The sequence below is a fragment of the Syngnathus acus genome, chromosome 8 (assembly GCF_901709675.1).
Source record: "Syngnathus acus chromosome 8, fSynAcu1.2, whole genome shotgun sequence".
Taxonomy (NCBI): Eukaryota; Metazoa; Chordata; class Actinopteri; order Syngnathiformes; family Syngnathidae; genus Syngnathus; species Syngnathus acus.
The window spans coordinates 6,569,402-6,596,334 of record NC_051093.1 but is presented as its reverse complement, the minus strand read 5'-3'; the positions used below and the strand labels follow the sequence as shown (position 1 = coordinate 6,596,334).

The window sequence follows — 26,933 nt, the reverse complement described above, 5'->3', positions numbered from 1 at the left end:
TGATAAACGAAACGCGAAGTAGCGAGGGATTACTGTACAGCGAGAGGCTGCGAAAAGGAAAAAAAAAACAAAGAATTTGGCCGCCTCCAAAAGAGGAAAAGGATAAAAAAATATATAAACATAATAATACATAAACAAAAAAGTATTGTATTTCTTTAAATGTGTGGATAAGTGTCATAAAACCAAAAATAACATTGAAGTCTTTCATGGTATTATTCATCAATTTACCCGCAGGGGTGTGAAAAGTTAGTAGTGTTTATTCACTGGCAGACACACACCCATTTCTTTCGGCATATCAGTTCTGGGGTGGAGCAGAGTGTGCTGTCATATGCAAATAATGGATAACAGCAAAATCAACACAGAAATAAAACCTCAACAATATTCCAAAATGTCTGAGCAGATTAATAGTTGACCAAAAGAATGCATTGTGATGGAAGTGGATTCATGTGTGGAGTCATAAGGACGTCGTTAGCCAGGCAGACACGGGACAAAGAAGCAAGTATTGTCAAAGCTCGTTATACTGCAAATAACTCACTGTATTTATGGTTTTTCATGATACCATGCAGGAAAGAATGTGAAAAAGTCACATGTGATTGAGTTGAAACTATTATAAGTGTGCCAGTTACTTTCTCAACATGTTTTTTGGGTCTTTTCTGAGAGACATGTAAACAAGATGGGCAGACGGAATTGATTGGATTCTTTTCAAATGCATGTTGCTGTGTAATAATAGCAGGTGACCATGGACAAAAATTCAGTTTAATCTCACAATGTTTGGATGTAGTATATAGTTGCAGTGTGCACATAGCAGGACCAGATGGAATCTTTAAATTTATTTATTTTTTGCATACCACCTCAGATACCTTAAGTCACCCCATGCCCCCCCCCCAGAAGAAAAAAAAACCTAGCTACGGCAATGTGTTTACTGTCTAACTTTCTCAGCGGCACTTTTGGAGCATGGACAATAGGGGGGGGGGACAAAATTGGAGAGTTCTCTGTGGGTTGCACTTGCCTCATTTTCTCGTTGCCTCAGTATCCTCTCCGAGTCCAAAAATATGCACGTTAAGTGTAATGGAGTGTGTGAGTGTGAAGGGTTGTTTAGTTTTGTGTGTCAACTCGACGAGTGATAGATGATCATTGTCGGGGTAATCTTTGCGTCACCCCTTGTCAAGAATTATTTTAAAGAACAGAAGTATTCAACAGAAATAATTCTGTGACCCGAGAAAAAATGATTCCAGTTTTCCACCAGGACAGTCGTAATGATGGCAGCCTCGGGAGTGTAACTGCTCATTTGCCTTTTCTAACTGCAGCTGAAATATGTATTTCAAATTGCATAAGCTTTCCCTGACACTTATGAGGTGTTAGCGCTAGCAGCTATGATATTTTGTTGAATGTCAGCGATGTGCAATGTGACCTTTGCTTCAGAAAAGAAGCGGGGAAGAAATAAAATGATTATGCAACACGGCAACAGAAAAAAATGTTTGAATTTTTTGCTGTGTTATGCTAGTTTGGCTAGAAGGTTTGTATCGTTAAAAAGATTTGCTTTGGATGTAGGAGTGAAACATCAAGTCCATCTTGGACACCTGTACCATAAACAATCCGCAGTTTTATTAATTTAAATGTCATAAACAGACAGCTCTCCCTATGTTCATGTTTTCCACTTTTCTAAATACGTCTCATAAACATGACGTTATTTTTAGATTTATCTCCGGCCTCTACAAGAGTCAGAGGAAGAGGGAGAGGAAAAGTTCTAGGAAGCCGTTTCACTGCCAGCGTTGTTCCACAATCACTGACTGACTTTCGCTTTATCATAAGTTGCCTCCATTTTTTTCCATCTCCTATTACTGCGCCATTTTTCTCCTTTTAGCCAAGTATTTTTGTTTGTTATTTTTCTGCCATGCGGATCAATGTGCCTCCTGCTGATTGCCTACGTTAGCAAGCCTGGACACACGTTAATACACACTTTTGTGAGAAACAGGAACAGGGGAGATGAGGGGGGGGCTGCTTCCTTTCTGCCTGAAGATAAGTATGCCTTCGAGTGTGTTCTACTGGCATGGTTCCAGATGTCAAAGCTACTGGGAATTGTGGTTTATTAGTCATGCATGGAGCTCCCAGTACATGAATTGAAACATAACACAATTTTCTAAAGATGTTAAAATTGATTTTTTTTTTCATGACTGTTTAAATCTGAATGATAATATCCCGCTAAAAGATACTAAAATATCTTGTGTAGGTGGGTCACCTGCTCATTTATAACAATAGCTGGTAAATGATATAGTGACGTAACGTATGTGACACCTGATAAAGAGGTCCGACCTGTTAGTGAGAGTGATAGCGAGGGGTTCTGTTGCCTGAAGGGAAGAAGATGATGGGGCTGCTTTGTTGTTTAAACAAGTCTTATTGGCTACAAATCTGTGTGCGGGTGTGTGTGTGTGAACATGCATGTGTGTGTCGGTGTGTGTGTGTGCAAACCCATCGCCAACTGCCACGGAGTGACCAGAAATAGGTTGCGAGCCCGGCTAATCTTCCTTCCTTCCTTCCCACAAACAGTCGCACACAAGAGGACACGCAGACAAAAGGCTTCCCTTCCTTACGACCGCGATGGTTTTTATCATCATCCTACTGACACTGCACACACACGTATAAACACACACACACAGAAATAGACATAGTCGCCCATCTGCTAACACATAGTTGACAAGACAGCTCTCGTCTGATGCCGTTTGCTCAAAGTGTGAAGCTTCCAGGAGGTCAGAGGTCATGTTTACACTAGTGCCAAGTGGGTGCTTTTTGTCTTCACCAGCACCCAAACACACCAAAAGGTGTTGCATTTTTTTGTTTTTATTCTATGTTCATCACCCAGCTTTAATTGCTACTCTAGCGCACACACTCCCTCGCCCACCAGCAGGCCAAAATTGTTATCACTTGTCCACAGTTGCCGATGAAGGTCAAAGGTCACCGCTGTTGGACATAAAAGAAGGCCTGGCTTACAGTTGTTGGAGTTCATCTCAAATGTGTTTAAAGGGGGTTGAGGTCAGAGATCTCAAATGCTAACAAAAAAAAAGGCCCTTTTTAATGCCTATCTTGGATAATATCGTATTTAGTTCAAGTGAATTATATCATGGTGTGAGGCTGAATATGTGAAAAGAAAAAGAAGTCTCTCTTGCAACTAGGGAAAAGGTGTTTAAATATCTTTATCACTTCTGCAGACAGACACACAAATAGTGTGGTAAGACGTTGGAGTGTGTGGCAACAAGATGCAGTTAAAAACAGATAAAATTATCACAAAGGGTATGACCCCACAGCTGAGAATTTCATGTGAGTGAAGGAGGAATGACTGGAGAGTGGGTGGCTTTAAATGGAAGATGGAGAAGGAAGGACATACCAGTCTCGAGACTTTAACAATCAAAAAAATGCTTTATATTCAACGTGGGCGGAGCTATAATAAAAATGGAGACCACTTCCGTTGCACGGATTACGATTAGCAATGTAACACACCCTGAAAGTGCCTATGTTCCCTTTTTCCCTTACTTCCTCTTTTTTTTCCTTTCAGCTGAAAAGAGACATGATCTCTACCAAGCCACCTTTTCCCTGGAAAATACACCCACAAAGTCTCTCTGTTTGGCCTTACGGATGGAAAACGGACAATGTGTCCGTGTCACTTATGTGTGTGCGGTATTGTTCCGAGTGTGATGACTGCTCGTGCAGCCAAGGCTTAACTTTTTTGCTGAGTAACCCTGTGACCAAAGTCTCGCCTGAGTCCAATAGGATGTAGCCCACTTGCTGAATGGACAGAATGTGTCTTCATGGACTTCATGAGAGGTTATCAGCTCAACTAAACGAACCACGGGACACGAAATATTTAGAAAATGTATCAATGATTGAGTAACAATGCAGGTCACACTTTTGGTGAAGTTTCATGCTTATTTTTATCCCTCACAATCATCTTCTCGTGCTTGCTCAAATGCAAGAATCCTAAGAGTAGCTGGAACAATCAAAGAACCAAGAAAAGTCCACTCAGAAAGATGTTTGAATTTTAATAAAAAAGAGAAAGAAAATGAAGTGAGCCGGCCCAACTGAAGTGCCATTAAGCACACATTTGGCCACCTTGTAAGTGTAAAAAGTCTTAAAATGTGAACAAGTAAATTATTAATGGTTTCATTGCAGTAAAATAATTTTTGGACAAGTTGGGTTTTCATGTTATACATGTAGAAAGGGCACCATCTAGCGGCGACTTTGTTGAAATGATTTATCTTCAAGTTCTCTGCTTATGAACCAATACAGTGCTCCTCTCTTGATGTTTCAACCATAAAGTTTTTTTTTCTTAAGTTATTTTCGTATTTTCTTTTCATATTCGTATTCACTCCAGGTTCTCGTTTCCTAACATATTTCAAGTGACGGAACTGACATCATATCCGGAACCTTCGATGCGGGGACTATTATATGATTGGACACAAACATGGACGATGTACCAGCAAACGCAAACGAACGTAAGTTTTGAAATGTATACATATATCTATAATTCAACGGAATCAACAAAATGTGAACAGCTAAACTTGTTTTATGTTGAATTTCCACCGAGTGGCATGGAAACATTTATTTGACTTACTGCGTCACAGTTTGACGCTTCCAATTTTTCTTAGATCATGCACATGTAACACACATACACACATGTAACGTTATGATTTGCACACGCGGTGTTTAAATTAACAATACTCAATTGAAAACGCTTTAATTTTGCAGACTGTCCAGGAACAAGAAGTGAGAAGGCAGGGAAGACTTCATCATGTCAGGGCTGTCCCAACCAAAAATTGTGTGCTTCTGGAGCTACCAAAGCCCCAGACCCAGGTACAGTATGATCCCTTTCAAACTGAGCTGGTTTGATCGGATTATTACCAATTCTTTGTTACATTCTTTCTTTCCCGACAGCCATTAAAGAAATCGGATCAAAACTGTCTACGGTCAAACACAAGATCCTTGTCCTATCCGGTAAAGGAGGTGTGGGAAAGAGTACATTCAGCGCTCACTTGGCCCATGCCTTGGCAAGTGATGACACCAACGAGGTAATGGTTCTGGTTTTCTATTTTTAAAGATGTTTGGGGCACAGTAAGCATGTGGCCTTAGAAGTAAGTGTTTTCTGCCATCTTCAATTTTAGGTTGCCCTATTGGATGTAGACATTTGTGGTCCATCAATTCCTCGAATCATGGGGTTGGAGGGAGAGCAAGTAAGTACAGCAAGTAGTTATTAGTTTTATGTTTAGAAATTGATGTGTGTCATTAAGGCTACTAAAAAAAAATTCTGTCTCTAGATACATCAGAGTGGGTCAGGCTGGTCCCCAGTGGTGAGTCACTTTAAAATATCACAACAAAAATATAACAGTAATATTACACAATGCACTTTCCTACTATTTAGGTTAGATACAACCATCCAACATTAGTCAAGCCATGTATTCTGCCTTTATACTCGGTTCTTATTAAATTAATTAGTCTGAAACAGCATCAAGTAAATTGGATTTCAGCTGTTATTCAGGATCCGATTCGATTGTGAGGTGTACTTAATTGTCCATTGACAAAAAATTAAATGTGCCTTGTTCTCATGCTCCAGTATGCAGAAGACAACCTTGCTGTCGTGTCTATTGGCTTCCTGCTTGGTGGTCCTGATGATGCTGTGATCTGGAGAGGACCCAAGAAAAACGGTGCACAACATATTTCATCTCTCTTGTCTATCTACACACCTCTGTTTAAATTACATTTTTATCTGTGGTATAAAAATAAGACCAAGACATATCATTAAAAAGAATCATTGTACTAGTTTTTGATTTGCCATTTCAGGAATGATCAAACAGTTTCTGAGGGATGTGGATTGGGGCGAACTGGATTATCTCATTATTGACACGCCTCCAGGCACATCTGACGAGCACCTATCAATTGTGCAGTACCTAAGCTCCACCAACGTGGATGGAGCAGTCATAATCACCACACCACAGGTACACACAAGGACATAATACACTATGACTACCCTAACAAATTTCCCATGTGATATTCATGATCGACATTGTTCCTTAATGCAGGAGGTGTCTTTGCAAGATGTTCGAAAGGAGATCCGCTTCTGCCAAAAAGTCAAACTGCCAATCATCGGCGTAGTGGAAAACATGAGTGGCTTTGTGTGTCCAAATTGTAAGGTCAGTGGAAAAACTGCAAGCAAATGTGACAATATGAAAAATTAAACGCCGCCTGGCCAGTCAGTGAGCAAGCACAATTTTACAATTAACAATAGACTGTGGTACAGTGTGCATTCATAACTCAGGTTTTTGTCTTGCCCTGTCTTTAGAACACATCGCAGATCTTCCCTCCCACCAGCGGGGGCGCTGAGACAATGTGTGCAGACCTTAATCTGCCCCTGCTCGGAAAAGTGCCTCTCGACCCACGGATAGCAAAAAGCTGCGATGAGGGCAGGTCTTTCCTCAACGTGATACCGGACTCGCCTGCTGCTGAAGCCTACGAGAGAATTGTGCAAAGTGGGTTTGCAGCTTGAAGCAAGCACACTTGTCATCTATTTTGAAGCATTGTTCACCTTCCGTATGATTTGTGCTTTGCTCTTTCCTCTTATCAGGCATCAAGAACTACTGTTCCACCCACGGCACAGATGAGCAGAAGACAGTGTGAAGCTGCTTTTATGCCAGTCCTGTTGAATCAGAGCTAAGACATCATTCCATTAAAATACACACCTAGAATAGATTTCTCACAGCCATATTATTTTTTGAAAAGTGAATACGCTATCATGTATGTTGTCTGAATTAGAATTTGTGGATGGCAGAGTTAGTACTCATAATACAATAAGATGCTTAAAATGTAAAGAAGGGATAATTAAAGAAAAGACTGCAAAGTAAATTAATGTAACAATTATGAAAATAACATTGTCGTTTTTAATTTCTCCAGTATCACAGAATTATTCTTTAAACTCGTGATTTAAATTGTTTAATTTAGTTTATTATTGCTTCAAGATACACTTTTCATTAAAGAAAATGCTCAATCCATAACAGGATAAAAAAAAAAAACTATCAAAGATTCCAAGATAGAAATAAAATTAAACATTCAACCAGCATTGAGTTTGTTTCAAGTTTCTTACATTTGAAAAATAAATGAAAAACATATTCACAAGATAAATTTAAGAGTTAAATAAGAAGTAGCTGCTTTAAGATCAACAATTCAGAATTACAACTTAGAATGTATACTAGATATATACATTGAAGAGGACATTTTAAGTTTAATGTCAGAGAAAAACAAAGCAAACCCAAAAACAATAGTTCAGCCTACTACTGTACATCCAGTGCCATGTTTGAGAGGTGCACCCACAAGGCACCAGTATGACTAAGAAGCAGATGTGAACAAATAACTGCAAAGCAAAATATACATTCTCCTTAAGTCAATAATAAGGAAATTAAAATGGAACAATTTTCAGAATACAAATGCTCCCATGCCACGATCATTTAAGTCTTTGGTGCATCCAACTGATCTGATGTGGGATACCGTGCATGATTTGCACTGAGCTTCTTATGTCTGGATCAATACTGTACTTTAAATCCACAGTGAGAATATCTTCTTACTTGCAGTGTATATATAGTATTGCTTTTTTTTTGTCATTATGTGTCAAATGGAGGACACAAATGCTCATCTGGACGTCCAGGTTGCGTTGCGGTGACAGAATGAGTCTTCGCAAGGGACAATGACCTTTCAGCGATGGAGGTCATAGTCACGCTGAGATGACCTGTGAAATACAAATTGTTATGGCAGATGGGAAAAAAACAACCTTTTAAGGTTACTAACCATTATTCATTACCTTGCTCCTATGTGTCCCAAAAGGCAACAACCGTCCAGCAGACAGGCCTCGTTTGTCCCTGACCTCTCCATCATCTTCACCAGCATTGCATTCCAATCCTCCATCACTCCCTTGTCACTCTAGATAACCCTCAAACACATCCAAATCTGCGTCCGAGTCATAGGGGAGGGATGCAGGGTCAGAAAGTACCCCAAGGTCCACCAGAGCCCGGTCCATATCCTCAGGCATAAATACTATGCCCACATTGAGGACGATGTATTCCATCAGAAAGGCGTAGTAGAGGATGAGGACGTTCACAAAGACTAACCCCAGATAAAACATATAGGGGTACTCGTCCAAAAGCGATTCAACTGAATCTAACTGTGCATAAATTGTGTGGATCATAAAGAAAGTCACGATTTAGGCACTCCTTTGTTTGAGTGTCGTGGATATACAAGGGCAGAAGTTGACACGGCTAAAGGTCTGCATATCCATATTTCGTCCGTCCCGACTCCAAAAAGTGATATGCACTCCTACAGCTGTACATTGGCGAGGTTTAATGCGCATAAATTAGTCTCGCGTTCATAGCTACTAATAGCACACTCGCAGTATCAAAATATCAGTAGCAATCTGCTTTGCGGAATTCAAGCCATGCCAAGTGACCAGAGCTAAAAACAGTCGCGTGCAACCTTAGCAACAAAAAAAACACAGTCTAACAGAATGCATACAGTGTTTGTACATTTGTACCGTGACAACGAGTACGATCCACAAATAAACATTCCCGTTTTGCTTTAATTCCAACACGTCTCATACCCAACCGCATCAAAACATTGCGGACTGCAAAAGTGATAAACGTCACCGATCTACGTCATCTTTAATCGACGTCGCGATAATATGACGACATGGAGGAAATGAAAACTACAATACCCAAACATCTCATTAACCACCAACGTTACGTAACAACTCCTCCCGTCTCAACCTATCAGCCACTGTTTGCTAAGTGGCTAGCTCCAGCAAATGTGGGTGTAATGGACAGATGCAGCCGTTAACATCAGCGAAATAACCCGCCTGTCAATTCGTCAACCTCCTTACAACCACAGAGATGTTTGGCAGGTCACGGAGCTGGGTTGGAGGGCAGGGGAAAGCGAAGAATATCCATTCCCTGGAACATTTAAAGTGAGTACGTAGCATGCATGAACACACAAATGCTAACGTTAGCTTTGACGTGAATTATAACAATGTAAAAATAGATTTTTAGTTAGTAGCGTCATTATTTCCCAATTTGGCTTCCTCTGTTAAATAATTTATCGCTGTCAATACTGCAACCGCATTTAATTGATCATATTTTGCTTGCCACCTCAGACGACTACATTTAAATCTTGTTGGAGGCGTAAATATTGAGCTCGGTGTATGTTGGAAGTGAACTTTGACCCCCTGTCTCCAAAGTCCACATTTGTCAATTAAAATACTTGAATTGTTTCTTTTCTTGTCCCCCGCATATGTGTTCCGTTCATACTATATATTTTTTATGTTCCCTTCAGGTACATGTACCATGTTTTAACCAAAAACACTACAGTGACAGACCACAACCGCAATCTCCTGGTGGAGACCATCCGCTCCATCACAGAGATCCTCATCTGGGGGGACCAGAATGACAGCTCTGTATTTGAGTAAGTCACATTCAACACGTCAACACAAAAGACTTGCTACCTCCGTATCAGCACTCATTTTACTGTTATTTAGATTTCTTTCTGGAAATTGGCTTTCAATTGGGGAGACTATCTATTAACTTTGGGAGCAAGACTCAGAATGGATGAAGCTTGTTAATATTCTAACAGATGACACTGGAAGAGCAAGCATATGAAAACATGATGGATTTTTTTTTTTGGTCAGCTTCTTCCTAGAGAAGAACATGTTTGCCTTCTTCCTTAACATCCTGCGGCAGAAGTCAGGTCGTTATGTGTGCGTTCAGCTTCTCCAGACTCTTAACATACTCTTTGAGAACATCAGACACGAAACATCTCTGTGTAAGTATTTGCCTGTCGGACCAAAGTAACAATACAGTTACTTATTAATCGCACTAAAATTAAATCCTTTTTCTGTACAGATTACTTATTATCAAACAACCATGTGAACTCCATCATCGTCCACAAGTTTGACTTTTCAGACGAGGAGATCATGGCCTACTATATCTCCTTCCTCAAGACACTGTCGCTCAAACTCAACAATCACACGGTGCACTTCTTCTACAATGAGGTGAGGTCACGGGTCTTTTTAAAATATGTCGCAGTAGCACAAAGTTTGATTCTTGCTGTTAGGAGGTCATCAGTTGTAATTTTTTTTAAATTGAACTGTTCAGTGTCTCTGTCTTGTGGGGCAAGCAGTACTTTGCTCACGAGCTCCCTCTATCTGTCGCCCACACACAGCACACAAATGACTTTGCCCTGTACACCGAGGCCATAAAGTTCTTCAACCACCCTGAAAGCATGGTCCGCATCGCAGTCCGCACCATCACCCTCAATGTATACAAAGGTGAATTTCAATTTTTTTTTTAAATTCGGTAAGGTTAGGTTCAGCAGGAGGTGGTAGAAAAAAAAAAAAAAATAGAAAAAGCTATCACTGATTAAAATGTGCTGTTGACCGATGTTATTTCCACACAACACATGCATACGTTCCCACACATCCATGGGAAACTAAAGGGGCACTTTTAGTTTTTTCTTCATGCACTATGAATCATTTACTTTGCATTAATTAATACACGACATGGTAAAAATCCAATTTTGTCCCACTCTAGTAAAGTTGCATGTATTATTCTTTGATAAGTTTTTATTTACTGTTGAAATAAACTATTGAGATATAATACACCGACAGTCCTTTTCAAGTAGTTTGCAGTTCTTATGTAAAACAGCAACCATTTGGGTCCCCTCTCATCTTCTACTTCTTCACCGCCACCCCAATATTCACTTTAACACTGTGTTTTTTTCTCCCTTCCTTCCTCCGCAACAACCACACCTCCTTGTTGTCCCTTCTTCCCTCCCCTCTGCGCGCCCCATCTGCCTAACTCCAGTCTCATGTAAGTTGGTTCCATTCATTCCGTCTTATTCTTGGACTGGGTATCACTGAAACGACCTTCCCCCAAAAAGCTCATTTTCAATGACACTCAATTGGATGTCCTCAAAATAATACGATCAGTCGTCACATGTCTGTTTTATTGATCCCCAGTCCTGTCTTATCTGTTTTGAGTGAATTTGTTATGAATGGGCGACTGTACTTGCAATCCATGCTCTGATTGATCATTCTTTATCACCCATGTATATTCACAAAGAAAATTTGCATGCCTTTTTTTGTGTGACTTCACACTTAGATTGATTGATTGGATCAATTTGATCAGTGCTTTATTTTGTCCACGATAACAAATTGTCTTTGGAGTCACAAAGTGTGTGGGTGTGCATGCGTGGTTATACATTTGAAAATGTGTCTCTATCGCAAGGGGCGTGATAACAATTATATTTACTCTCTTTAGTGGACAACCAGCACATGCTGCATTACATCAGAGATAAGACAGCGGTACCATATTTCAGCAACTTGGTCTGGTTTATCGGCAGCCATGTCATTGAACTGGACAAATGTGTACAAACCGATGAAGAGTAAGTGCACGCAGCAGTCTTTGCGTTTCTGCGTATGACCTGTAGAGGGCACACTTGCCCTTTGTTTGAACCCACTCAGAGGAATTCCAATCACAATACTGTGTTGTTGTTGTTTTTTGCATGAACATAGAATGGCCACCAAAAGACATTTGAAAACACCCAAATCTCTTTTTCTCAGGCACAAAAATCGAGGCAAATTAAGCGACCTGGTAGCCGAGCACCTCGACCATCTCCACTACCTGAACGACATCCTCATCATAAACTGTGAATTCCTCAATGATGTTTTGACGGACCACCTCCTCAACCGCTTGTTCTTACCTCTTTATGTGTTCTCATTGGTAAACCAAGAAACGGTAAGATGGCTCAAAATTGCTCCACAGATTGTGAGAAACTAATTTCCATGGCTTCTTGTGACCTTAACATGTTTATTTAGCATGAAGAGCGAAAGATCAACCCTCAGGTGTCCCTCTACTTGCTGTCACAAGTAGGCAACACCCACACAACACTCAACTAAAAATACATTGGGGCTTGGTGAAGAGTAACAATCGTTTTGTTTATACTCGAACTGTCCAGGTATTTCTCATCATCCACTATCAACCCCTCGTCAACGCCCTGGCTGATGTCATCTTCAACGGAGACCTATCTGTCTTCATCCCACAGGCGGGCCTTCACAACACACACAAAAACACTGTAAGTCATTTTTATGATTAATGTTTTTGATTACACCAATAATATATATATATTTTTGAATATTTTAGTCTTATTTTTTTACGAGTCAACAATAAAATGTCAAAACTGCAAAAGTGAGCACAACCCTATGGGGGGGGGGAAAAATGTCGGTGAGCCTTACACACATATTGTAGAAAAGTCACGTTTTTCAGTTCAGCCCCAAGAAACAATAGTGTCGAAAAATGTCTGCGATATATTCGCCCCTTTCTTTCTACCACCCGCTTAGTTTCCAATCTAGTTTCTATCATCTCTCCATTTTCAAATTTAGAACCCTCCGCCCCCGTTTTTCGTCGTGGTTTTGACCATCTGCCTTTGTAGTCGGGTGGGTGTTAGCAAAGTAGTGAGCGTTTCTGAGAACATTTGTGGTTGTTCTTTGCTTCAGCTTTGTGTTTTTCAGAAGCAGCCTACCTTTTCGGTGAATGCGAGCAGAGGTGTGACCTCTTATAAATAATGTTGGTTCAGACAACCACAACAGAGTATCTACACCCAAACATGTCTGTCTTTTTTCAAGAGTCACCACTTTGTGTGCTCTTTTATAGCAAGCTTCCATTTCAAAACTGTTAAATAGATTTTTAAGTTCTTAAAGAAAATATTTTTGGGCGAGTAAAAAAATAAATAAAAAGCTTTTTCTCTTGCAGTGTTATTTGATGTTGTATTTTTTTTTTTCCAAACATTTTTTCCTCTATTTGTGGCATGTTTTAGCTATGTGGACCAGAAAGTAATTTGAATATCTTTCTGTTTGTCTTTAACGTACCATGACCTCCATTAATTTCTCAGCAGCATCTCGAGAGCGTGAGCGGTTTACCAGAACATAGTCATCTAACAGGTGTAGCACGCGCGCCCGCCCCTTCTAAGATACTAGTCTGTGGTTTATGTGCATGCTGCAGCCACGACAGTGCAATCCCACAGCTTTCGCTCTTTTCAAATGGTTCACTTGCTGTTGGAAGGATCAATTTGAAGTTGGATGTCAAATAGCATGCTAACGCTGAAAGCGTGAAATTGAATCTTTTTCCAAACAATCGTCTTGAGTTAACTTTTAATTCGTGGAGAATGATGGCTGAGATCGAGAGACGGTCTTAAAAGTGTTTTAATTCTGCATAAATCTGGTCAAATTTATCTGTATTAATATTTGCATTGCCATTTTTTTGGGTCCTTTCATTTTTGAGGGCTTCAGTTAATAATAAAATCATGTCACTGCATCATTGAAAAAAAAACATTGAGGTCATGCCTGCCCTACTCAGTTTTACTGTAAGACTCTGGTTTTGCACCCTTTGTCTTATATACCTGCTGTTTCCTCTGAAATTGTCTGCGGTCGGGTCTCTGACCACAATCGACCACGTGTGTGTAAATTGATCGAGATTAACCTGACGCGTACTAATTTACTGTAAAAGATAGCGTGTCTTAGTCAATGCAGTGTGGTCTTGTTTTTTTTATATTGCTCTCTGTAAAGCGAGCGAGAAACTCTTTAAACTTGTTACATGACATTAATACCCATGTACGACTTTTCAGGCTAGTTCCGGAGCTGTGCGTCGCTTTACCAAGCCACCGGAATCTTTGGAGCGCTCGCTGGAGCTCTCCCGCCACCGTGGCCGCAAGAGAACCCAGAAGAGGCCAAACTACAAGAACCTTGGCGAGGAAGATGATGACGGGGGTGCCGGGGGAGGAGGAGGAAGCGGCGGCAACCGGGAAGGGGCTGATGAGAGTTGGGACGATAGTGGCCGAGAGAGGGAGAAGGGAAAAGGTACAGAGGTTGTTGGGAGTTCTAAGGGGAGCAGAGCGAGTGGGGAAACGGCGGAAGGTGAGTGCCAGGATTGTTTGTGTACCGTTTACCTCCATCAGTCTGCCATGGTGCATCGTATTCTAGCGAAAAGCAACCTCTGCAGCAGTCCTCGTCTCCAAACCAAAAAGAGAATCAACATTGCCTGCTGCTGCTGCTGCTGCTAATTTCTTCCCTGACCTTTTCCATTTAGTGAAAGGTGACCAGCAGTCCAAGTCCATATCAGGACCAAACACTTTTGAAACTAGACGCCAAAAACTACATGGCCTTAATATGTACATTCTCTTTGCTAGTTTTGAGATGAAGCCTTCCTGCCTCCCACATTTTAATTCCCCCATGGTGGCCAATGATCACACATCATCTCCTTATCATTAGAAGTCCATTCCCCACAATGACATCATCCATCCTGTGCTCCTCACCTGCCCGCCTGTCCTTTCGCTCAAACTCTGTGTGCATGTGTGTGCACTTTGATTTCAATGTGTACTTTCAAAACCTTATCGCAGTATTATGAGTTAATCGCCAAAGTATGTGTCTTCGCTACCAGAAATAGAGATGGTGGTAATGGAGCCATGTAAGGTGTCGGAGTTGACCGAGCAAAATATCACGGACGAAGAGAAGACTGCAGCAGCCACGCGCACGCAAAGAAGCAGGTACACTTTGCACAAATATTATGCAAGACATCAGCCGCAAGTGCAGAAGCATTTTATTAATTGCTATCTCATTCCACAGGCCTCTCTTGGAAATGGTTTACAGTGCCCTCGACTGCAGTCACGACGACTACCATGCCCTGTTTGTCCTCTGCTTGCTTTATGCGGTTTCACACAGCAAAGGTTGGAATATTTTATTGTACTACCATACAACACATTGACAGTGAAGAAAACAAAAGAACTTAAACTTAAATAGACCATGAAACGTAATGAAGACAGTCATCAAGTGGAGAAAATATTGCACATTACCAAGAACTCGGTCATTTTTACTTTTGTCCTTTCTGCCTCTTTATTTTTCCCTTAGGTATAAACCGTGACCTTCTCGAGCGACTGCAGTTGCCAGTCCCGGACCAGGAACGAAGCTGTTATAGTTTGGTACTTGCAGAAAGGTTGATCAGAGTAATGAGCCAGGCAGCACGACCGGGTAATAAGCACATTGCTCTTCTTGCTTTTCTTTTCTTACCATGCGCTCATGGCTCATTCATGTCCGTCTTTTGTGTTTAGACGGTCGAGTCCGTCTTGCTACCTTGGAGCTCAGCTGCCTTTTATTAAAACAGTCTGTGTTGTCTGGAAGTCCGTGTATCATCAAAGATGTTCATCTGGCCTGCTTGGAGGTATGACACACAGTGTTCTATCGTTGAGTAACCTTTACCATTGTATCCCTCTACAAATATGAAACTTCACCTCTGAGCACTTCCAAATTCTTTGTGGTCCGATTTCCCTACCCACCCTTCTTCTTATACTCTGGTTTCCAAGAAGTGGGTGTGTTGCGTTAAGCGAGAAATGCGAGTATGGCTCTAGAACAATTGTTTCTTTCCTCTTTGCATTTTGTTAAGTGTGCTTTACAAATGCGCTCATATGCTTTGCATGTCATTTGCATCTGTTTCACATTTCCTGTTATGTGCGCACAGGGGGCGAGAGAGGAAAGTCTCCACTTACTGCGGCGATTTTACAGGGTAAAACGTGCAACTTACTACACACACACACACACTGGAACACCATTGCAGTGCACATTCATTACTGTACATTGGCGGTCCACCCACCTGAAAAGGAAAGTGCTGTTTTACAGTTTTACAGTTGTAACTGCACACAAGGCAGTAAAATGTATTGGTGCGCGTGAGTTGGTACACTGATTGTCTTTTACTCTCTCTGCCCTGATTGCTTTCTCTTTTGGACTCAGTCACGACGGTTATTTTAAGCACTGTGAGCCAAAACAATCCTGCAGGAACTCACTTTCATTTTCTTTTTAAAAAAAAAACCCCTTGCATTTGCCGGTAGTTAATGGAACTAAAAATAATACAATTAGCGATTCTCACACCCAAGTTGGAAACATGAATTGTCATTTGTAAATCCATTTTAAACAACACTCATATATTCTACATATGACTCATCCACAAAACATGTTGGAAGATTAAGGGTGGGACACGGCAGAACACGAGGCGATTCTTTTAGTTCTCGCTATCACTCAGTCTATTTACTGTAACTTGGTAACATAACAGGAGATCACCATGAATCCAAAATCAGTCACGCGATGCACGTTCGGCATTAAATCAGGCCTCGATCTCCCCTTACGTCATCACATACACACTTATTGGCCCGTGGAGAATTATGGTGTGTTTGACTAAAGTATTGTATGCATAATCTACTTAATCGCAGGGCGAGGAGATCTTTCTGGACATGTTTGAAGATGAATACAGAAGTATGACGGTGTGTTGGCCTTTTGTTTTCTTTTCTTCACAAAGGTTTTCTACTGTTTGACAACCAGATGTTGTTGACTCACGCACGTTTGCGGTGATTTATCGTTTCAGAGTAAACCGCTGAATGTGGAATATCTGATGATGGATGCCTCCATACTCTTGCCGCCCACCGGCACACCTCTGACCGGTATCGACTTTGTCAAAAGGTTGCCTTGCGGAGATGTGGAGAAGACGCGGAGGGTATGTGGACTGTGGAGTCACATAAACCTTTGGTCAAATATGCTATCATGCTAACTCTCCCCCTTTGTGTGGATACATCAGGCCATACGTGTGTTTTTCATGCTGAGGTCATTATCGCTGCAGCTTCAAGGAGAACCTGAGACACAGCTGCCTCTCACCAGATCTGAAGATCTTATTAAGACTGATGATGTCTTAGACCTCAGTAAGTTTCATGTAGAAACACTACACTTTCTTTCTGTCTAATAAATGACATCTGTTACACATATAGCCAAAGCTTGACTTAATATGAACTCAGCGGTGACTTTAATAGGTACACCTTTAATTGTCCCCCAAAAAAACAGGAGGTTAAAGTCCCCTTGGTTTTATCTTTGTCGAACACTGTTTTCAATTGTTGGATTTTTACCGTTGAAAATGCATCATTAGCAGGAGATGTTCTTGGTAAAGTGACAGACAGGTCATGACTAAATAATCTGATAAGGTTTTGTGCTTCAGCTTCAGTTCGCACGAAACGTCCTCAATGACTCAGCCTCGCCCTTTGTTTTTTATAAATATGATGGCATTGATGTACCTTTGCTTTAATTTATTACGTTTCCAATAGAGCTTTACTTTTAAATCAGACATTATAGTTGCAAAGTCATTGACTGTGATTTTCCATTTAGTACATTTTATGTGTTCTGTTTTGCATTTTTGTTAGTTTATATTTCCTGAAAGAGGAAGGTTTCACCGCAAAAAGAAACTGACAAGGACAATTCTTTAGTATAGAGAACCGTCCTGTACTATGTAACGAGGCAAACCGTCCACAAAGCCTTTATTACAAAGCCTTTATTAGGAATGAACAAGTCTTTCAACGAAACACGAGTCATGATGTGGCTTTGTGGTTGTTGGTCACATTTAGGGAATCCAGCACCTCCTTAGTTTGTTTCTGCGTGAACGCTTTAAGTGACACCTTTCTACGTCACCCAATGAGTCCAACAACAAGCTTTTATTTTATTTTAATGTTTCATTCATTCCATTAACAGGAAATCAGACTTTTTCTCACAATGACCCATTTCTCCAGCTACAGCTACTTTAAAAATTGGGATGAGTTAGGTTGTTTTAGATATAAAATAGACGTGAGTCTGCATATCAATCTGAATTTATATATAACCCAATTAAGGTAAATAAACCAAAGTTGACTTTTTTTTTTTTATGTGGGGGGAAAAAAAGGAACTTATTTTCTTGATGTGAACTCATCCTTCGTCATTGTGGTAGAAACATTTTGTCCTAAGTGTGAGTGTCCTGTAGTCCAGACTGCTGAGTCACTGTGTTAATTCTTGCACCAAGCGTCATACATGAGTGTAAAAAAAAAAAGAAAAAAGCCTCCTCATCATCATGTTGTGGATGACTGAAAAATAAATATTATTTTTTTATTTCTATTATCACATGCCTTTATTCTGTTTTTCAGATAACAGCGACTTGATAGCATGTATGGTGGTCAGTAAAGATGGCGGCCAGGCTCAAAGATTCCTCGCTGTCGATGTTTATCAGATGAGTTTGGTGGAACCAGAAACCAAACGCCTTGGCTGGGGTGTTGTCAAGTTTGCTGGCCTATTGCAGGTATTTCCTTGTCTCTCATCTACTTATTATAATCTGCGTGTGTTTCCTGTCAAAATGAAAAGGTTTACTTTTCATTCATTGTTCAATCCAACCAAATCCATTTAATTTAGCTCCTTTCGTGTTACCATATAAGGAAAAAAAGCCGCAAACGGAAATTAGCGTTGATGTAAACATATATGTCGTCAGTGCTGTGCTCAATCGGTCAATCGAACTTTATTTCCAGAGCGCTTTTCATACACATGGAGAAAGGACAATAATTTCACAGCGTGTAGTTTTCGCAATAGCTTTGACCTGTTTTACCGAATACAGAAGTTGATTGCGCATAACCTCTTTCATCCAACCACAAAATTGTTGCTAATGAAAATGCTGAGTGGTGAGTAACCATGGAAAACTAACCACAATGGCTGGTGCGCTTAAAATGTCAAGCTCGAGTTGTTTCTATCTTTCACCAAATCCACTTTATTATCATTTCCCCATAACCCCCCCCCCCCCCCCATCATCAGGACATGCAGGTGTCTGGCGTGGAAGACGACAGCCGAGCTTTAAACATCGTCATACACAAGCCCAGTTCCAACCCGCATGCCAAGCCGCTGCCCATCCTACAGGCCAACTTCATCTTCGCCGACCACATCCGCTGCATCATCGCCAAGCAAAGACTAGCCAAAGGCCGCATTCAAGCCCGACGCATGAAAATGCAAAGAATATCAGGTGAGACTGCGCAGGTTTCAATATCAAGCTCGTACACGGATTTAACGTCACAATAAGCTCTTTACTGGAAATCACGTGTAGCAAAAAGAAAGTGAAAGATCACCTAATCACTTCATTACTCGAATTACAGCTCTCGTTAGATCCACTGATAATCTCAAGTGATTCGTCGTACTCGGGGAAACGTACCTATGACCTTTTATTCGCTGTCGCACTCCTGTTTGAATGATGTTGCGCAAGATAAAGAACATCTTGTTTCGTATCTAAACCGTCATTGCCCAACATCCAACGCTAGACATTTCGTTGTACCAGCAACAATCAAAAAGAGGCACTTTTATGAGTCATATCTCCTTCCTTCTTTTCATTGTCTGTTCTGTAAATTTTTGGCAGCTGATTAAATCACAAAAATGTGCTTGACTTAATATAAAAGAACAAGAACCAAGTCACTAGCGAGTACAACCGTCATTACCCCGAACAATAAATTTATAAAGTCATCGAGTTGAGTTTTTCTAAGCGCCACAAACCTTTGCAGTTCACTTGCTGGAGCTTTTTACATTCTGTCACATTTCATCACACAGCTCTTTTAGACCTGCCTGTGCAGCCAAGTACAACTGAGGTGCTGGGTTTCGGACAGACCGCCAACGCCTCCCCCAGCGGCCTCCCTTTCCGTTTCTACGAGCAGTCAAGGCGAGCGCCCAATGATCCCACAGCCAGCAGAGCAGTCTTTGGCTCAGTTGATAAAGTCCCAGGTAAGATTGCGATGAGCAGCAAATGCATGTGTTTTGGCAACTGTGTGTTAACAAATATGTGGATCATTCACAGGCTTTGCTGTGGCTCACTGTGTGTCGCAACACACCCCCTCTCCTCTGTCCTCCCCTTCGACTCCCTCCAGTGGGAGTGGAAGCACAGGACGATGTGACTCGGTTACCACGAGCACCATTTCAGCTCAGAGCCCCACAGGTAGAACAGGTTTGCATATACAGTCCTGTGGAATGTACTACGTGGGTACACAAGAATTATATTGAAGCAAAAACCCTAATACTAAAGGGTCTCCCAGGTAAGAACTTAATAGGTTCCTAGAGGTAAAGTGGATTGTTTGTAAGTTGAGACTGAAAAATACTCTAGTGCGGGAAAAGGGAGACACAGAAGGTGTTGCAAAAAAATTAATAATTTATATATATAAATATATACTATATGTATAAAAAAATAATAATAATAATATATATATATATATATATATATATATAAACAATGTGTTCATTATTTAAAGAGAAAAGTACAGAAAAAAACAATATAAGAAATATATATAAATACAAGGTTTACAAACAATCATCATGAATAAATAATACTAGATCATAAAGTCTCGAAGCCTGACAGAGCGAGAAAAAAAGAGAAGGAATCTTGAATAGCGCCATCATTTCAAATTCTAAACTGGTGCCTTTTTCCACCTAAAGATGACGGCACATTTTTGGAAAACACTCCTCCGTCCTCGTCCTGCGGAGAAGGCGAGGGAAGCGTCGGGGACTTAACGAGCACCCCCTCCACCCAAGGCCCGCCGCCGACCTTGGCGCCCAGCCTCACCCCGGCCTCCCAACCCACAATCTCCCTCCTCACCGACAGCAACGCCGACAACCTGAGCGTGGAATCGCTGACGTTGCTGCCCCCCGCGGATTCGCCGCACCTCCACCCCTGCGCCAATCCCCTCGCTGCCCCCGCCTCCTTTCTCATGAGACTGGATGAGCAGAGTGATGAAGAGAAAGAGGACGCAAGGAAAGGAGAGCAAGAGGCAGAAGTCTCGCCGATGGAGCACACTGAGGCGGATGGGACTTTGAGAGAAAATCCAAACATGGAGGCGCTCATAGCCGTAGTCGAGGATCCGCTGGGTGAAGATGAGTCAGAGGAGAGGCGAGACTCACCTCAGCTGGAGGAAGAGGAAACACAAAATGGAGAAAAGCACACGGAAACTCCTAACTCACTGGAACTGGACTAACAACCCTGGCACACTTGAACAAATTTCCCACTCATCCAGACGTCAATGGTGTGTGGAAGCACCCGGCTTGGCAGCGGGCCATTTGCGTGCCGTAACCTGCAGGTCATGCGTGACGTCTACAAAGGCCTTTCCGTTTGCACACAAAGACAACCTGTGGAACGGAACCGGTGGCAGACTCCAAGCACATTTGAGGGTTTCACACACATGAGTTTTTGCGCACGTGTCCAAGCGTGTAACCAGCAGCTTTTTTTTTTTTAACTCCCAATTGACGGGATTGTCACATGCGATACTGCTGATGCAAGGTTTTAAAAGATCTATTTTTTAAGTCTTACGTTCACATAACCACTGAAGTTTTGTCATTCACACGCTGCTGCACAAGCCTTTTATGCACTATTGTGTGCAGCCTCAATTCATTCATCTTGGATGTACTGTACACGTGCTGCGTCTGAATTAGGAGAACTTCTAACATCCTCTACCACTCCAAAAAAAAAAAAAGTTGCTTTTGTATAAAATGCATTCGTAACGTGCAATTTGCAAGTGTTATAAAAAATGGCCCTGCGGGTGTTCGAGTGATTTGGAGATTCAGAGCCAACAAATTCCAACTTCCTTGGAATCTGTTTTACGACTTGAGGCTTTTCCTGGAGAAATGTTACAGCTGAACGTGCATTGTCACGCCACATCTGCTAAAGTCATCTCTAGTTCTGAATGTTTCTTTGTCATGTGCTTTATATTTGGGAGCCTGCAGGCATAATAAGGCGTGAAAGAACAAGAATTGAGTGGCTTAACCATTCTAATTGCTCTAATAGCTTGATTCGACCTTACTAGAACTCGCAAAGCTTCACATGACAAAAAAAAAAAAATGCTCATCAGAACTTATGACAGTGCGGAGCAGATCTCTGCGACGGCAATAAGCAAGTTTTTGTGAAGGCCAAAAACGAATGTGACGCACAACTTAACCCTCCTTATTGCCACGTTAACTTTATCTTTGGCTTTACAGCTCCGTCTCAGCTTCTGTGCTTTTTTTTTTTCTTCCCCATCCTAAATTCTTCCCAGTTGAATTAGTAATTGTGAAACTGAAAGCAATACTCTTCTCTCACCCTCATCTCGCTGCTGTGAATAGCACCAGAGTGATCATGTTTAAAAAGAAAGAGAGCATTTAAAACACGAAATGCTCCGGTGGCACTTTTGTTCTCCATCTTGAAGATGTGTCGCCTTGACAACATGCCATTACAAGCTGCCATTTCGTATCTGATTGTAACGTGTGTGTGTGCGTGCGCTGTAAATGCTTCTGCCTTTTAAACATGTAAGTATTGTTAATGACTTTGAAAGAGAAGAATAAATAAAGAGCTGCAATAAATTATTCTACCTAACAACACTGTGACATTTTTGGTTTGGAAATACAAACACTCTAAAATGAATAGCGAGCAGTGACATGCGTGTCAGAGAGCACGATGACTAAAGTGTTTTCTAACCGTATCGCTTTTCCTGTCTTCAAGGAAATGTGTGTGTGTGCGTGCACGTGTGTGTGTGTGTGAACATGTTCCGGGCACTCCAATGACGTGTACTACACAGGAGTGGTGTCACCATGAGACTGAAGTTTTGACTTTGCTGATTCCACACAGTTAAGGCAACAGATAAAAATTCTTTTTTTTTTTAAAAGTTGGTTAGCTCAAATAAGACAGACTTGATAAGCACTTATCAAAAAAAATGTTGAACATTTTTTCCATGTCATGCTCAAGGGAACCTCTGGAAGAACATCTGAGTTATTCTATTGTTCAAGGTTTTTTTTCAGTCTGATTATTTGTCTGTGTTTCAAGTTTTAAACAAACAAAAAAAAACTCTTATACACACAAAAAAAAACTCTTATACACACTAGAGTAGAAAATCCCTTTTAGGTTTACTTAGACTAAAAAAAAAAAAAAGTCTTTAGTGATTTTTTCCAGAACATGTTGCTTGCACTGTGCTCAGTGTAGCTTGGTGTGGGATTCATTTTGGAAAACCTGAATGAATGCATTGTACAAATAACGTTTGCGTGCGCACTTTGGCAGGACTCTCAGCTGTTATCACTGGTTGGCATGAGCATGGTGGTTTCCATTGTGGCCTTTTTGGTGAGTAGTCAACTGTGCTTTGTTATCTTTGCTAGTTCCTGTTAGTTGTGATTAAATACAGACAGAAAGTCAATGGGTACATCAGATGACGGTGTTTGTTTGAGTGATAATTTGATCAGAGACTTTTTGAATTGAGTTGAATTCAGGGTCCTCTTTCAGACATATTTGACCCCAAGTCTTTTGGCTGCAGTAATGTCTCAAAAAGTTCACCATAAAAAATCCTTATAGCCCAAAATTGTTGCATCAAATCCAGAGTCACAAATTACAAAATTTCATTAAAGTGGTCGTCAATGCGACCAGGAGTAAACAAAATTAGCATCACCAATTAATTTTAGTGAAAAACTAAATTTGTGTTCTGTCCTTAAGGTCCAGATCGGACCCCCCAATGGACTGTTTATGGCCCTTGAGCCTAATGTTTGACACCCCTGGTTTAAATGCTTATATTTTTCCATGAAGACATACTTGAACGGTAACATTTCATTTTCTGCTACTGTATAAACAGTTTACTGTTTTTTGTAGCTGAAGCGCTGTTACAGCTGTTATAAAATGCACTATATAAAGTTATACTGTATTATTCAAAATGAACCCGACCTTTTACTTGCCCCAAAAAGTTTCCCACTTCCTTCTGAGATTTCAATCTGACTTCACCTTAATTCATAATACTGTCGAGTTCACACTTAGAACTTCTTCTGATAAGTGTATGTCATAGTTGATTACCACTAAAGTAGCCACACCCATCTGGCTCTTTGCTCGCACATGAATCGGTGTGATGAATTTTTTTGTGACCCTCCCTGTTCTTTGGCAGTGCCATTTTACGATTGTTTTTTTCTCCCACACAAAGAAACACAAGACAAAGCAAGCACTTTCAGTTTGTTTAATTGAAAACAATATATAAAATAATAACCATTTTGGACAAATGTATCTGCCTGGCAGACATAGCTGAACTCGAGAGGGTACCTCAGGAAAATATTAGAGATAATATTAGAGTAGTGCAGTGTGCTACAGAATTTAATCACGTGGTAACAGTGGCTGCTTTCAAGCGCTCCCGCCACCACGCCCGAGTATTCCGAGAAGTACGGAGGAAAGTGCACAATACTATTATTATAGTCCTTCCACATAGTCTGTTCTTCAAGTAGTCTTCTTCCACTTCATCTCTGGGCTTAATGTCTTTTTGTGTCCTTATGAATGGAGCATCATTTGTGTGTGTTAAAGTGGGGTGAAAGGAGGACAGTGCAGTGCCACAGACTTTCTCTAGGTGGCAGCCTCCTGATGAGAGCGTTAAGGTCAACCGTAACAATGTCATAATTTGTAAGGGAATTCCAACAGAAAACCTTGCGCCACGTTGGTGAGGGGCAGCTCGGAAACCTGCGTCCCTCCGCCGCAGAGCTCCATGACGCGCTTCCTGCAAAGCTCTTGCAACGTGGGCTCCCATTTCCTGTACGGGACCCTCAGGCATTTCTTGGGGGAGTTGGTGTAATGCTCCAAGAGGGCAAAAAGACTGGGGAAAGTGCGCTCGTTGCCGGACAGTGAGAATTTCTGCCGCTTGTAGTCGAGGCGCACGCTGACCGGCCCGGTCTTGGCTTGGTAGGACAGTGTGAAAAAAACATCCTTCTGCCGGCTGTCCCGGATGAGGTAGCTGCCCAGCGGGGCGTCCTTCAGCATGCGGTGGGCCTCCTCTACTCCTAGAGGACCCCAGTAGAAGCCGCTCAACTCCAGTTGAGCCGCTGTGTCCGTGATGATCCTGCAGTCTTCCATGCATTTGAACGTGGGGAAGTGGGTTAGGTATTTGCATGGCGTCGAGGCAGACCTCTGCTTGGGTTTCGGAACAACCCGGGACTGATGTTGCGCCAACTCGGCAGAGTCTGAGCTCGAGGAGCCTGACAAGTGGTGCTTGCCGTCTACCGCACTGTTGGCTACCATCCTACAGGAGGTCGCAAACCCTCTCCCATTTCTGACCACGACAATGGCACCCTGGAAAATGACAAAGGGAACATCGTCATACATTGATTTACAATTTCTTAAGAAATTGGATTTGAGGAAAAAAAGATTAAGCCACTGTCATAGTATCTATATAATACTACATACTAGTTTGAACATTTAATTCAGTGATTCTTTTACATGCCACTAGAGGGTGCACCTTAAGAGACATATTTTGAGACCCATTACAGCCACTTATATTACCCAATCAGACCTAATAATAACTCAAACTGGTTCAAAATGCAACAAAGTATTAATTTAATGTTATGATTGTGGAGAGGCATTTCTAGTACTGAACTATCTTTGGCCACTTTGGGCATTTTTTAAATAACTTGGACAGTGTCAATAGTGGGATTATCTTCGGTTCAGGCAACATTTTGGATATGGTTGCTTATAAAGTGTCCAAAAATCCGTTTTGTACAAAGGCAAGGCAATGTAGCTTTTTTGTACAAATTGTTTTATTTTTAACTCTCAGCCGCCTTGTTTGCATAAAAAAAACCTTCTATTAAATTGCATTTACTTTTGCAAGATTTCTAAACTGTGTTACGGCCGTTTTATTTTCCAAATTCGCATTACGGCTGGAATGGTTGAAAACAAAGGTCGTCTTGTCGATCCTTTGACGCCGTCTACAAGCCCAAAAATAAAAAAAATAAAAAAGATAAAGCATACATTGATATCCAGGATAAGGTCTTACCGTTTTGTTTCAGTTTAATCCCAAAAGTGAAGATAAATGTGCGTCTTTGCGTCTTACAGCGCAACCTGAAACCTCGAATGGTTACTAAACGTCTCTGTCCCTTTTTAAAAGCCTTGACTCTTGCAGCCCCGCCTATAATAAACCAGCCGGGCGAGTCAGAAACGAAAGTGAAACTGCTCTCTCTTTTCGTTTCAAGCGGTGCGTTTATTGGAAATTTCAACCGCAAACGCACATGACAGATGCGCGTATACTGTATTAAGAGGCACGTTCGTCATGTGGTTTTTTGGGTTGGTTGTATATATTCATGCTTTGCTGTTTTTACTTAAGCATATGTATTTAAATGTGCTCTAAGACTTTTGTGCATCCTGGTTAAAATGCGTGCATTTCTTTCAAGGATGATAAATACATAGCCGCAATTTACCAATTTTTTTGTCGTCCCATGCACGAGTAATTAAGTAGCACTCTGAGCTATACCATAAAAGAGAAAATTAAAAAAATATTACCAATAAAATGTGCATGGAGCACTTTTCACATACTTATTGGCACAACCGAATGCTGGAATTTTGGCCGTAGAAACAGAAAATAACTTGAAAAGAGTCTGACATTGGCAACGTAAGATGGCCGCCGGTGGCTTCACTCCTCCCTTGGCAAGTAAACAGCATTGTTAATCCATTCTCTACATATATCTTTGCTTATACCTTTTGATTGCGAGAAATAAATATAGACGATCAGTGTCTTTACAAAAAAATAAATGTCATTAAATATTATATATATAATATTATAAATACCTCTATTAAGCAATTTTTTTCAGAAGTGTGCACCAAGCTGGTAGCCTTTTGCACGATTCAGTACCTAATAAAAAGCTCTAAGTTTGCAAAACGCTGGTGATGGCTACTTTGATGTTTGCCCCAGATTTAAGGTATGAATGTATGAAGATGTGAGTCAATAGTCAACCTAACAATTTGTTTATAATACATATAGGTCATCAATATTGCTCATTTACATGAGGTATGCATGAAAAGGCCGTTGGAAAGACACGATGCCACTCCGGATGTGATCTCGGCTGTGTTTACCGTGTACATATTGTGTTGTTTATTTTTATTCCTTAAGTTTCATTTCTGTGAAACAGGGAGAGACACCGGAGAGTGTGTGCACGCAGTCTTTTTTGCAGTGCATGAGCACACACCAGTGTGGTGGATTTTTTCAAAACCCTGCAGAGAAGAAGTCCAATGCATGCGTTACAATTGAAA

At 41.1% G+C, this 26,933-nt stretch overlaps 4 protein-coding genes across 10 annotated transcripts; 2 read left to right on the top strand and 2 right to left on the bottom strand.

Annotated features, from left to right (window-relative positions):
- The first annotated feature begins 360 nt into the window (after positions 1-360).
- On the top strand, positions 361-6,931 carry nubp1 (nucleotide binding protein 1 (MinD homolog, E. coli)). Of its 3 annotated transcripts, none has more exons than XM_037255646.1 (11): positions 361-495; positions 4,367-4,487; positions 4,741-4,845; positions 4,927-5,060; positions 5,154-5,222; positions 5,307-5,339; positions 5,603-5,693; positions 5,830-5,984; positions 6,069-6,179; positions 6,329-6,515; positions 6,611-6,931. In XM_037255646.1, the coding sequence occupies exons 2-11, from the start codon at positions 4,457-4,459 to the stop codon at positions 6,661-6,663; spliced, it is 969 nt and encodes a 322-aa protein (XP_037111541.1). In that variant the 5' UTR covers positions 361-495; positions 4,367-4,456; the 3' UTR covers positions 6,664-6,931. The 3 variants fall into 3 exon arrangements, with proteins under 3 accessions (XP_037111541.1, XP_037111543.1, XP_037111542.1); XM_037255648.1 differs by having other exon boundaries at positions 364-495; positions 4,393-4,487; XM_037255647.1 differs by having other exon boundaries at positions 383-499.
- A 705-nt stretch (positions 6,932-7,636) lies between these two features.
- On the bottom strand, positions 7,637-8,695 carry dexi (Dexi homolog (mouse)). 2 transcript variants are annotated; one of them, XM_037255651.1, is made up of 2 exons: positions 7,825-8,695; positions 7,637-7,765 (listed from the first exon to the last, which is right to left on the bottom strand). In XM_037255651.1, the coding sequence occupies exon 1, from the start codon at positions 8,219-8,221 to the stop codon at positions 7,952-7,954; it is 270 nt and encodes an 89-aa protein (XP_037111546.1). In that variant the 5' UTR covers positions 8,222-8,695; the 3' UTR covers positions 7,637-7,765; positions 7,825-7,951. The 2 variants fall into 2 exon arrangements, with proteins under 2 accessions (XP_037111546.1, XP_037111545.1); XM_037255650.1 differs by having other exon boundaries at positions 7,838-8,694.
- Positions 8,696-8,772: 77 nt separating this feature from the next.
- clec16a (C-type lectin domain containing 16A) lies at positions 8,773-22,274 on the top strand. 4 transcript variants are annotated; one of them, XM_037255643.1, is made up of 24 exons: positions 8,773-8,992; positions 9,358-9,486; positions 9,710-9,843; positions 9,924-10,072; positions 10,243-10,348; positions 10,884-10,889; positions 11,340-11,463; positions 11,642-11,816; positions 11,897-11,947; positions 12,037-12,153; positions 13,702-13,933; positions 14,514-14,619; positions 14,699-14,799; positions 14,981-15,100; positions 15,181-15,290; positions 15,588-15,632; positions 16,333-16,383; positions 16,485-16,613; positions 16,695-16,815; positions 18,058-18,209; positions 18,713-18,917; positions 19,493-19,663; positions 19,737-19,874; positions 20,369-22,274. In XM_037255643.1, exons 1-24 carry the CDS (start codon positions 8,919-8,921, stop codon positions 20,902-20,904), a joined length of 3,282 nt encoding a protein of 1,093 aa, XP_037111538.1. In that variant the 5' UTR covers positions 8,773-8,918; the 3' UTR covers positions 20,905-22,274. The 4 variants fall into 4 exon arrangements, with proteins under 4 accessions (XP_037111538.1, XP_037111536.1, XP_037111539.1 ...); XM_037255641.1 differs by having other exon boundaries at positions 13,702-13,990; XM_037255644.1 differs by lacking the exon at positions 10,884-10,889.
- Positions 22,275-23,872: 1,598 nt separating this feature from the next.
- On the bottom strand, positions 23,873-25,825 carry socs1a (suppressor of cytokine signaling 1a). The gene is made up of 2 exons (XM_037255649.1): positions 25,684-25,825; positions 23,873-24,983 (listed from the first exon to the last, which is right to left on the bottom strand). Exon 2 carries the CDS (start codon positions 24,930-24,932, stop codon positions 24,312-24,314), a length of 621 nt encoding a protein of 206 aa, XP_037111544.1. The 5' UTR covers positions 24,933-24,983; positions 25,684-25,825; the 3' UTR covers positions 23,873-24,311.
- Between the last annotated feature and the right edge of the window lie 1,108 nt (positions 25,826-26,933).